Source organism: Panthera leo, chromosome C2 (genome assembly GCF_018350215.1).
Source record: "Panthera leo isolate Ple1 chromosome C2, P.leo_Ple1_pat1.1, whole genome shotgun sequence".
NCBI lineage: Eukaryota > Metazoa > Chordata > Mammalia > Carnivora > Felidae > Panthera > Panthera leo.
In genome coordinates this window covers 86,184,479-86,197,798 of record NC_056687.1, presented here as the reverse complement: position 1 = coordinate 86,197,798, position 13,320 = coordinate 86,184,479, and the positions used below count along the sequence as shown (strand labels likewise).

The window sequence follows — 13,320 nt, the reverse complement described above, 5'->3', positions numbered from 1 at the left end:
AATATATGAATAACAACAACAGATGACCCATAAAGGGTCATTTCAGTGATAAAGGGCAATCAAGTTATCTGGAAAAAACAAAATCAAAAATGGAATTTATCAATGTTTTAAATCATGGTACTATTTAAGAGTATTTTGATGGACCAGGGATCACATCCTAGCTCTCCACATACTAGTTGTGTAACCATGGACAATTTACTTAATCTGTCACACAAATAATAATATGTCCCTCACAAGACACTGATAAAGATTAAATGAAATGCTAAAGACATGTAATATACTTGGAATATATTAAATGCATAATCAATAGGATTGTTATATTCTCTCTCATAGTCAGTATAGAAACATGAACATTCGTTCATACGTTTGTTATATATGCAGGTAACTTGGCAATCATCCTATCCAAAGTAAAGTCTTAGGAACATGTTGACTTAAAACAGAGTAACTAATGACTAGGATATTTAAAGCATCAAAAGTATTTTGACTAAGTTACATGAAGCTTCTTGATCTGTGTTTCCAAAAGGCCAAATGTAGATTTTTTCTCTTCCAATGTCTTTTTAAGTTCAACAATTTTTGCTTCAAGAGCTTGTTTTTCTTCAGAATTAATTTCTCCTTTTAATCGTGACATTCGGCGTTCCACTTGTTGAATGTAAAAATCCTATTACACATTTTAAAAAAAGATAGTAAAGACAAACAAAGTTAAAACCATTTCTACAAATGTAAAAACACAATAAACACTTTCTTATAAGTTTAGTCTTAGGTGTCATCATTTACTAAAGTCACTTTAATCCTTCAATAATTTATAATATAAAATCCTTCTTAACTCTAAGCGGAGAAATAGCAAACTATTCTTCAATAACCAAGGTACATAATAGTGACATAGAAGTAAGTAATCTTCTGAAAATATAAGAAGTCAGCTAGGAAGGTATTTCCCCCACTACTAAGATGCAACTGCAGTAAATCCACTGGATTTACAAGGACATGGATTTTCGAGGGTACATTTTCTAAGGGATACACAAAAGGAGTCACGAATTGTTAGCCACAAATGGCTCAAATTTAACGAACTTCCAATGAATTATTTTCTTAAATAATACTTTAGCATCTTTAATTTTGAGAAACTAAGAATACATTAGACAGGGAAATTAAGGTGTAGAGAGGGGTCATATTAAGGCTTCATGAGACAGAATCTATGAATAGAACAAATAAGAAAAACTTTTAAAATACTTTTAAACTATCAGTCTAGGGGGCGGGGCGGGATGTCTGTTTGCACAGCTAAGACTCAATTTTTCCAGGTCTCATATATCTCACTCCTTGTTTTATTTCAGTCCAGGCCCAGTTGCCCTATGTTCCTTTAAAGCATGGCTGTCCCTCACTAGAGTTGTCTATCCTCTTACCAGTTTATTTCAAATCAAGAAAAAAAATAGTTTTTAAGGCTCCCTTACCCTACTACTGACCAAACATGAAACCCCATCTTCAGCATCCATCTATCCCTCCAAGAGTGCTTTCAAAATCTTTGTTTTTTTCAGGACATTGCAGTATCCTGACCACCACAACTATAACAAATCAATAAGGAAGATATTAATTAAGAGTATCATCTACCTGACTGTACATAATTTCTTGCTGCTTCAAGGTTTCAAAATCCAGTTTATGTAACTGATGGTTGAGGTGCTTTAGAGAGGAACGAGTTCCTTCAATTTCTGATAAGACAGCTTTTTCTTTCATTGTCTCAGTCTGTAATTCCTGAACTTTCTTAAATAGCACATCTTTCATTATGTTCAATTGAACTTGCACTTCCTGATGATAAGAATAATAGTGAGCAATGAAATTATAATACTTTGAAAGGTTTTATTATATGAACATTATAATTTTGGGGGTCACAAATTAACCCCCCAACATTTAGCCCTTCAGAATATAAAAATGCCCTTTCCACAATTTCAGTACATCTCCAACATTTCTTGTAGTCTACTCTATTCTAGTAGATAGAATAGCAGTTTTCTATCCCCACATCATTCACTTTGATCTATCATCTTTAATTCTACCCCATGCCACTCTGACCTTGGAACTTGGCTATTTCACTGGTTTCCTTAGAAAATAAAATAGGGGTGCCTGGGTGGCTCAGTCAGTTAAGCATCCAACTCTTGATTTCAGCTCAGGTCATGATTCCATGGTTTGTAGGATCAAGCTCCAGGTTGGGCTCTGTGGTGACAGCATGGAACCTGCTTGTGATTCTCTCTGTGCCTCACTCTCTGCCCCTCCCCCACTCACACTCTCTCAAAATAAATAACATTAAAAAAAGAAAGAAAGAAAAGAAAATATACTGAAGTATATTGAGAGTGTTGCTGAAGTCTTGAGAGTGTTACAGGGAAGAAATCACATCACTCAATCTCCCACCTTCTTCTGGACACTATCCAGTGGTGAGCAGGTAAATATTTAACCACCACCACCACCAGCTTTCCAGCAGATGGGAGATTAGGGGGAAGAAGCTGATTTTCACTGTATAAATATTCCCAATCTGGCCAATTTCAAGCTACTGACACGATTCTACTAAATGCAGAGTTGGGACGTGATATGCAGTAGCAGATTATTATGTAGCATTTCTAGTGTACAGAGGTTACACCGTACACTGTAAATGGAAGTAACCTTAAACTTAAGAGTATAAACAGATAATAGTAAAATGTAGTAAAATAATTTGGAAGTGATGAGTGCTCAGTACTGATTACTTTGTTTTTAATATTATGTATTTAATTATAAGTCTATATAATTTAATTTTTAATAATAGCTATGTTTAGCAGCTGACTTGCAAAATTCCAGAAAATATAATTATCAACTCTTGTGTGCTGGTAAGAGCTGGCCCAACACACTACTGGCACTACCCCTTACTCACACCTTGCCTCCAGTTGGCCCCCCCACACGTGCAGCCTTCTAGGAAACAGAAACCAGTCCCTGATTCCCACTGCTCATTTCTCAAGAGGCAGATTTGCCTTGACCTCAAGGCTTCATGACCATGTGTTCAAGGCTTCAAATAGGTCTCCCATGCCAACATCTGTTGAAAGTTATCATTTTATTTTTTTAAGATTTTATTTTTAAGTAACCTCTACACCCAACATGGGGTGTTACAACCCTGAGATCAAGAGTGCATGCTCTACTGACTGGGCCAGCCAGGTGCCCTGAAAGTTATCATTTTAAAATGTTGAAATAATTTCCCTCTGTGCTCTTACAGCCAGATAAGCATATTTCCCTTTGGCAACAAATGAACTTCAATATGAAAAAAAAAATAAATCTGTGATTGGCACATTAAATTTTCACAAAGTAAGAAATATAATCTAATATAATCTTATAAAATTCATTTTTATAATAGGCAATTTTTATTAGTTTTAACTCCTTCCCTAATGTCATCATCAAAAGTCCTATTTCATATGAATTTCAGTCTTTACAGATTTCTAGTAAGTTCTAATATAGTCCCATCTCATGGACAACTGAAAATCATTCTCTTAGGAGAAAAAAAAAAAACACATACACACAAAAAACATAACTTTTTAAAAATAATGTTGTGTGATTTGGACTCAAATACTGCTCAAGTCCATATTGATGCATGACTTCGTTGTTCAGGAATTTAAATATACAACAGCATACTGCAGAAGCTGGATTGTATCTAAATATAAGTGAAACCATACTGGATATGTAGCAAATGGGGGATTTTTGCCATGATCTTCAGCTGCCCCTCAAAGAAAGCAAAAAAGCAAGAAGTAGTGCAAATTGTGTCAGGTCACAGAAGTCACTTTGAAGTTTTCAAAGAGGAAATGGTGAACCAGCCTTTTCCAGTTCCTCAAAATTGGCCTAAATGCTACCAAGATGTCAAAGAGATTCCAATAGAGTTAGTAAAGTAAAGCACTTAAGAGCCCATTTACTAATAAATGGTGCCAGACTGTCAGAGACATTAAATGATAAAGAAATACAGGCAATAAACGTAGACCACTGGGGGGGGGGGGGTGGATATGATCACAAACAAACAAAACAAAAAAATGACAGCCTACTGTAAAGGTGGAAATCAATTGTAAAACAGGCATTTTTCCAGGTACATTTACAATATAAGAACATACATATGAATGACAAGCAGAGCCGTGGACACACTAGGCATTGGGAAGGGATGAGATCCAAGGTAGAGGGGCTACCTGTAACCTTCAAAAGAAGACATCAATATTAAATGCTTAACGTGAAGCTAAAGGAGAATTAGAAGCTTTAAGAGAAGGTCAGAAACCTCTTTAGAAAGCCACACATAAAAAGAGGTCTAACAACTCAAAATTCTGATTACAAATTACAAATGGGATCACAACAGAAAGCAGAGCCTCTTAAAAGACCTCCTATCCCATAATCGCAAGAGTCATTCACTATTGCTAAATGTATTGTGACTCTTTAAAAACTGAAAGTAAACCTTACCTTTATACTTTTTTCCTCCTCCCTTAGCATATCTTCCAAATTGGTAGCTTTCTCTTCTACAGACATAGTTTTCTCAGTTATCTGCTTTAATTTTTTCTTTACAATCTGATTATGATTTTTAATTTTGTGTAACCTGGAGACAGTTTATGAAGAAAAAATAGAAAACATGTCTAAAAATTAATACAAGCAAACAAGGAATAGTTTATCTTCATATAACTTGAAGGTTTCTTTTGCCATAAACCTTTTTATTACCTTTATGTAAACCCTATATATTTATTAAATACATATTTAATAAGCCACAAAAATATTATTCCTAAGCCTTTATGATGAAAAACCCAGGAAAATTTATTTTCACGTTTAATAATTTAGTAGCTATAATTTTTCAGTTATTTAACAAAAACTTAAATATTTAATTTTTCTAGAAGTAGTCAAAAACTATAAACATATTTAAATATCTTTTTTCTTACCTTGCTGTTTCTTCATGAATGTCCTTCTTTACTTTGGAAATATTTTTCCGCAGAGCTTCTAAATCACTAGAACTTCTATTCACGGTGGCTTTTAAAGAATCCAGCTATTTATTAGTTAACAGACAGAAATTATATATATTTATTTTACATCTTATAAGGTAATTTCTTTTTTGAGAAGTTCTGTTCTGAACATATTAATTTTTAACCTACATCATACCCATAAACACAATAACGATGTTTTTGTAATACATATTAACAGTTTTTCTTTTTGATCTGATATTACATTTTCAATGACTTATTGTATGATACTGGCAAATTACAGAGTCCCACATAGATGTGTGACAGGTACAAAGAGCAAAAGCTTCACAGTATTGGATTTGGCAATGATTAATTGTATATGACAGGCAACAAAAGATAGACAAATTGGATTTCATCAAAATTAAAAGCTTCTGTGCATCAAAAGACAATATCAACAGAGTTAAAATGCAGTCCACAGAGTGGAGAAAATACTTGCAAAATCATATACCTGCTAAGGGATTAATATCTAGAATACATAGAAAATTTCTAAAACTCATCAACAACAACAAAAATAAACTGGTTCAAAAATGAGCAAAGGATTTTAATAGACATTTCTCCAAAAAAGATATACTAATGGCCAATAAGCTCATGAAAAGATGTTCAACATCATCTATCACTAAGGAAATGCACATCAAATACAATGAAATCCCACCTCACACTCTTCCATGAGGATGACTGTCGCCAAAAAAAGAAAATAGCAAGTGGTGGTGAGACTATGGAGAAATTAGAACCTTCGTGCACTGTTAGTGGGAATGTAAAATGGTACAGCCACTATGGAAAACACTATGGTGGTCCCTTAAAAAATCAGAAACATAATTACCATAATTGCCATCCAGAAATTCTGAGATAATTGTACACCCATGTTCATAGCAGCATTATCCATAATAGCTAAAACATGGCAGCAACCCAAGTGTCCACTGACAGATAAACGGGTAAGCCAAATGTGGTCCACACATCCAAATGGAATAGGAGTCAGCCTTAAAAAGTAAGAAAACCTTGACATATGCTACAATATAGATGAACCTTGAGGACACCATGCTAAGTAAAATAAATGAAATAAGCCGTCACAAAAAGATAAATACTGTCTGATTCATGTGAAGTTAACTTAGAGTAGTCTCCTAGAGACAGAAAGCAAAATGGTAGTTGCTAGGAGTTGGGAAGAGGGGGGAATGGGGAGTTACTGTTTAATAAGTACAGGGTTTCAGTTTTACAAGAAGAAAAGAATTATGGAGATGGATGATGGTGATGGTTGGATAACATTAGGAATGTATTTAACACCACTGAACTGCATGCTGGGAAATGATTAAGATGGTAAACTGTAGAGGCGCCAGGGTGGCTCAGTCAGTTAAGCTCCTGACTTCGGCTCAGGTCATGATCTCACAGCTTGTACTGACAGCTCAGAGCCTGGAGACTGCTTTGGATTCTGTGTCCCCCCTCCCAATAAATATTTTTTTAAAAGATGGTAAACTGTATGTTATGTGTACTATAACAAAATTTTAAAACTTGGAGAGAAAAAAATGAATGAAGTACTAATGCATGCTATATAACATGGATGAACCTTGAAAACATTATTTCAGTAAAAGAGTCCAGACATAAAGTGCTCTGTATGATATGGTTTCATTTATATGAAATGTCCAAAATAGGCAAATCCATGGAGACAGAAAGTAGATTAGTAGTTGCCAGGGCTGGGTAGGTGGAGGGAAACAGAGTGATTGCTAGTGGGCAAAAGGTTTCTTTTTGAAAGAAAAAGACAGTCTAAAATTAGATAGTGGTAACGGTTGCACATCCTATGAAATATTAAAAACCACTAAATTACATACTTCAAAAGGGTAAGTTATTATATATGAATTGCATCTCAATAAACAAATTATGAACAAATGAATGAATGATCCCTGCATTCTTTTCTGCAATTTAAAAATTTTTAAGAATGAACTATTAGCAATGACATTTAATTTAGGCAAGAAATTTGCTTATTTTACTATTTTAGGATCTTAAGTAATTATTCTTTTTTTGGACAATAAAACATCTTTCCTTCTTTATCAGAAATAAAAAGTATAACAACTTATAGAATGAAATGCTCTACAATATTCCAGTTTCCTGACTAAACAGCAGTAACTTCAGCTAATATGACTTCAAGACACAAATTTCATAAAAATTCCTTTGTTGCTAACACTCCCTATGGAACAATCTAGTTGGGCATGTGTGCCTGCGAAAGAAGAAATGAACAAAGCAGGAGAACTTTTGTTCTCTGCTCAAGGTATTTTACCTCTACACTGTCTCACTACCAGACTGAAATATTATCCCTTCTCAAGGTGAGAAACTGAACTTAAGCAAATAGCTCCACCTACTCTGAGTTAAAACCACCATACATATGTAGCACTGGACATGTTATATGTCCACTTCAGGTCATCACTAAATATTCACCTTCACATCTGCCCCTTTGGAAGTTATAATTATGGTTTCCAGTCTAGACCCCTCAGGAGCATTTTGCCTCAAGTCACCTACAAAACACCACGTGTGACAGGCAAGGTGTGTGCTATACAACTCCAGGGGGACCCCTTCATACCACATGTGATATGACTGGCACTCCTGTTGCCTTCACCAAACAGGGCGCCATTGGAATACCCAAAAAGTTCCACAACGTGAAGGGACATAAGACAAAGAACTAGAAGGCAGTTCCTTAATCGAAGGAGAGCCTTTATGCTTATTTTTATAGTAATTTGTCATAAACACACAAACCAGTCTTATTAGTTAACATACCTCATCCTTCAGCTGATTTCTATTAGTTTCATGACGCTGATACTCCATTCTACATTTTAAAACTTTCCGATCAGCAACAGAAATTCTTTTCTCGTACTCTGTGTTATTTCCAATCTCACTTTCCAAAAACTTGATCTTTTCTTTAACCAAATTTTCTTTTTCTCTTATTTCCTGCTTTATCCTTGCTAATGCCTGAGATTAAAAATATGTTAAATATATGTTTAATATGATGAACAAAACAAACAAAAAGGAAATTAGTTATTATCTTTCTATTAAACCAAATTCAGTATTTTATCAAAAATTCTTAGGACAATATTTTCTTTAAAGAGTCTATTTTTAGAGGCCCCGGGGTGGCTCAGCTGGTTAAGCATCTGACTTCACCTCAGGTCATGGTCTCCCAGTTCATGGGTCTGGGCCCCACATTAGTCTCTGTGCTGACAGCTCAGAGCCTGGAGCCCACTTCAGATGCTATGCCTCCCTCTCTCTCTGCCCCCCTCCCCCCCCCCCCCCCGCCTGCCACTTGCACTCTGTCTCTCTCTCAAAAATAAATAAAACATTTAAAAATGTATAAAAAAAGGTCTATTTTTATATGAATAAAAACAAAATATTAATAGGCTATACATCAGTATCTGTAAGCTCATATTTTTAAGGATTTCTTTCTCTTTAATCTGGTACTTGGCTAAAGAGATGAGAAAAATATCAATCTTTTATCAACAAAAGGTGACATCTAAAAAAACATAACACTGTTGAATATTTCTACATAGAAAGTTGGATTCCAATGGTTTTTCCAAATATTTCACAGGACTAGTTTTTTTTTTTTTTTTTCATCTTTTGAGAATGACATTTTCGTTATTGGTTTCAAGAAGAATACCTTCACTCAAGACCTTTGGTCTTGGGAATACAAAATAAACAGAATATACAAAGTAGTAACTGAGATGTGAACAAAGCACCATGGGAACAAAGAGATGATGAAGTCTACCTGAGAAGAATTATCAAATGGCATTACCTAAGAGGCTTCTTTTAAGTCAGACCTAAAAAAATAAATGGATATGCATAAATGGTCTAATGTGGTTAAGGTGTAGGGTGGGAAGACAGGCATCGAATGGGCATATATTAAGAAGGGGCAGGTACAGACGAAAGGAATGAGGCTGGAAAGGTAGAGGTTAGGACCCAACTGTGAATAAATTCAATTTTCCAATTGCCATGTTAAAAAGCTTCAATTTTTAAAAAAATTTTGTGTTTTTTTGAGAGAGAGAGAGAGCCCAAGTGGGGGAGGGGTCAGGGGCGGTGGTGGAGAGAGAGAGAGAGAGAGAGAGAGAGAGAGAGAGAGAGAGAGTCTTAAGCAGGCTCCATGCTCACCACAGGGCTCAATCCCACAACCCTGGGATCATGACCTGAGATGAAGTCAAGAATTGGATGCTGGACCAACTGAGCTACCCAGGCATCCCCCAAGAGGTTCAATTTTTAAGCAATGTGAAACAAAGAAGATTTTAGAGCTGAGGAATAAAAAGGCCATCTATGGTTTTTACAAGTGATGTTGACAGCAATATATTGAATGAATTGGAGGGAGAAGGAAAATTTACTCTAAAATGTATTTCTTTCAAGTTTTCCCAAATGGGGTCCCACCAAACAACTAATCACAGAAAATCAGGTTGGGGGAGGGTATGTGAAATCATATAATTTCAGAGGGTATCTGAAATCAATAAATTTTAGAAATGCGGTAGGTAATATTGTACATATTAGCATATTAAGTGGATATATATCTGAAATGTACTACATTTTAAAAAAATATTTAATTTATTCAGTCTAGTATTCCTATATGTTTTCTATAACAATTAACATTATATAATGTATCATTCTATAGATCTGCTGTGTTTATTCAACCAAAGACAGGTCAAAACTTCCTAAGTTCATATACGTCAAATGACCATTGTAGAATTTTCTGCCTTATATTGATTTTTCTACCATTTAATCAGATACTCTAACACCTACTTCAACATTCACATTTTTTAACAGTGTTACCTACTCACAGTTAAGTTTATGTAGGTGATGCTGATAAGTACAGTAATGTCCCAAAATTTCTACACTGGAATAAAAGCATAATAGAAAAATATTTTTCCTTTTCTAAATGATGTAAAAGTTTATTTTAAGAAGCCAATTTCAGGGGAGTCTGGGTGGCTCAGTTAAGCATCCAACTCTTCATTTCATCTCAGGTAGTGATCTCATGGTTCATGAGATGGAGTCCCATGTCAGCCTCCACACTGACAGCCCAGAGCCTGCTTAGGATTCTCTCTCTCCCTCGCTCTCTGCCCCTCCCCTACTCTCAAGCATGCTTTCTCCCTCCCTTTCTCTCTCAAAATAAATAAGTAAACTTAAAAAAAAAAAAAGCCAATTTCAGGTTCATAGGTTCATAGACTCAGACTCTTGCCAAGAAGACACTAAGAAGGCAGGAACTGTTTTGGAGGAAGAAGAACAAGAGATTAAATCCTCTAGCGGTATGAACTGGCTTTCACTGGCTCACCAGAACTGACTGACACATCTCTTTTCAACTCTGTTGAGCAGAGTCATGTTGGTATGGAAGTAGTTTCACCACAGAAATCAGAAATGCTATAAATGGGGAGCCAGTTGTTAAACACTCAGAAGCAAACCCCTACCTATGGAGCCACTTCTTAGCATCCTCCCTATTCTCTTACAATACAGACAACCAGGAGATGTCAATAAGGAACCAATATGAATATGACCAGAGTCCAGCTGTATATTTTGCCAAATCAGCAGGCTGAGTCAATTTAGCTGTGGGGTTGTAAGAGAATGCAGTTCTATTGCACATAGATCTGCAGTCTTGGATCTATCACATTTGATTTACCAAGAAGAAGCAGTCAGGACTTCATGTTTAAAACCAAGATCAGCATTAAGAATTAAGTGGAACTCATAGTCAAAACTGGTTCTCCCTTGTCCCTCCAAAGAAGGCATAGGCCACTTTGTTGATAAAATGTTGGTCACTTACAGACATTTAAAATAAAATATTTACATTTAAGTCACATATAACAAGTAAACCTCATACAGATATGAGAATTCCAAACTTCCAGTGACCTGAGCCACTTGCCAAATGCCTTTCCATGTAGTAGATTTAGAATGGAAGTTAAAACATCTTCTCATCTGCTTTCTTTCCTCCTCAATTCCTTCTCCTTCCCAACTTTCCCTAATCTTCCCATTTTTACTCACCCCTATTTTGTTCCTTAATGATTTTCAAAAAAACTTCTAAATTAACCTCTGAAAATAGCAAAAGATAACACTAGGTCTATGTTTAATCAGTGTGGTATTCCTTCCCTTCCATGCTTCTAACCTATTATGGGTGCCTCAGTTTCAAAAGTGAAAGCTTTATCACAGTTTAGGTTTCTTTCCTGACTCTCCCTTTTTGTTTCTTGACTATCCATGAAGCTCATTTCCCTACACCAGTAATTACTACCAAATAGCACATACGTTAAATTCAAAACACTGTGGATAACCATGTGTAAGTCAGAGCATTGGCTTTACTCTACCAACATTATCTATTGACTTTCTCTTGTTCCACATTTCAGAGATGGCAGGATCCAGTCTTCAGCATCATTATACCATAAGTAAATAATCTTCATAAAATCACATATCTAAATGGATAGAGTCAAGCTTGGAAAACATTTACCAAAACTATTAAACCCTGCTACAAAAGTGACTTTCAAATAGCAATGTGAGTTACATTTGAAATGAATGGGTTAAATACAAAAGAGAATAATACAGTTGAACATTGCAAGGACCAAACAACTACTTTACCAAGGCACAGTTATCAATGTCTCGATCTCTCTTCTGCATCTGTTCTATTGTGTTCTCCCACTGTTTAATGAGTTCTTGTCTTTCATTATGAATTTTACGAAAATCTTGTGCTGCTTTATCCAATTCTAACTGTCAAATACAGAGCAGATAACATTTTTGTGAATATAAGTGCTTTTGCATACATCCCTTTGACAATTAAGAAATAAAAATACTCATTAAACTAACCTGTGCACTTAGAGTCTCTGTAAGTTCGTTGTCAAGTACCTTTCTTTTCTGATGACATTCCAAAGTCAGTCTTTCTAATTGCAACGTCAGTGCCTATGATGTATTTACATGTAAAAATATTCATAATTGTTGTTTTATTCACTTAAAAGCTATTAGCATGTCTTACATTAAGTATTATTATATTATAGATACACATTTATTTGCCATCTAAAACAACTACGAAATAATTCATACATTTCCTTTTAATTCCAAAGGGTTGCAATGAAAACTAAATTGTTTCTAAAAAGACTTTTAATACTTTTTAGTTAGAAAAAACATTAACAATTTGTCATTTAAAATAATGCATTTTGTATCATATCTATTAGAAAATAGCATGTTTCATAATACAAAAGTATTAACAGATTTAATTACAAGTAGATTTTAAGTAATGGTTATAATAATAAGTAATCAATAGCACTATAGTCTCAAATCAGCAAACACTATGTTAAATTCAAACTGTTATTTAGATAAAAGTAGTTAAAATATTTATACAACATTTTAGTAAAAAACTTTCTTCTCTGAAATACTTTTGAGAATTCTTCTCAATCAGAAATGAGTCTGTGGATTCCTAAATGGTTAGAGGGTTTCAGAGGATCTATAAAACTCTCAGTAAAATTTTGTAACTATTTGAGTACAGTCATTTTTCTAAAGAGAGGATCCTTGGCTTATTAGATTGTCAAAGGAGTCTCTGACTCAAAAAAGTTTAAGAACTACTGCTTTAAAATTATAAATCTAATTTCGGTAAAAAGGATCACATACTACAGATTCAGAGAAAACCTAACATTACAATTTATAATTTCTCACCCTAATTTTATTATCATCTTGTTGTGCGTACTTCTGAAGAATGAGGGCATCACTATCTTTACGAGCTGATTCTTCTAACCAGGCTTCCAAGGCTTGCTGGTCCCAGTTCATCTGACATTTCAAACTATCCAATTTTTGAGTAGTTTTAAATATGTTAGTCTAATTTCCAAAGAAAAGGGTTAGGGAGAGATTACAAAATATTATTTACTATACAAACTAAAATAAAACATTACATACTATAGAACATATTAAAAAGGAAAGAAGAAATCCTGTTCTTACCACATATATATATATATATATATATATATATATATATATATATGTGTGTGTGTGTGTGTGTGTGTGTGTGTAACATACCATATTTAATCATGTAACCACATTTATATTTAATTCTTTAGTTATAAAATAGAAGGGAGATTATAAAAGATGAGAATCATAGTTGAGCCATAGGTTGTTTAAAAAGGCTTTAGGGAAACTCCCCCAGAGCAATCTCTAATACTAGTCACTCCACCAAATCTGAATAAAAATAATGTACTTGATATGCTAACTCAAGCCTGAGACAAGTCCCCTACAGCTCCAATCAGATTGCTGCCACTAAGAGGTCGTATGGAAATTTTAGAAGTACTTCTAATTGAAATAAATATAGTTGTTAAGGAGATAAAAATGTTTCTGTAAATGTATTCATTTAACAAATCTAGATCCA

General features: G+C 34.5%; 1 protein-coding gene across 2 annotated transcripts in view; it reads right to left on the bottom strand.

Moving 5' to 3' along the window:
• Positions 1–13,320, bottom strand: part of CCDC39 (coiled-coil domain containing 39) — a 51,047-nt gene that overhangs the window by 26,799 nt on the left and 10,928 nt on the right. For both annotated transcript variants that reach the window (XM_042955157.1, XM_042955158.1), the window contains exons 4-11: positions 12,618–12,776; positions 11,775–11,867; positions 11,550–11,678; positions 7,743–7,934; positions 4,905–5,008; positions 4,438–4,570; positions 1,600–1,794; positions 494–658 (exon numbers count right to left, since the gene is read on the bottom strand). In XM_042955157.1, the coding sequence (XP_042811091.1) occupies positions 494–658; positions 1,600–1,794; positions 4,438–4,570; positions 4,905–5,008; positions 7,743–7,934; positions 11,550–11,678; positions 11,775–11,867; positions 12,618–12,776 (1,170 nt within the window). The remainder of the gene's footprint in view (positions 1–493; positions 659–1,599; positions 1,795–4,437; positions 4,571–4,904; positions 5,009–7,742; positions 7,935–11,549; positions 11,679–11,774; positions 11,868–12,617; positions 12,777–13,320) is intronic.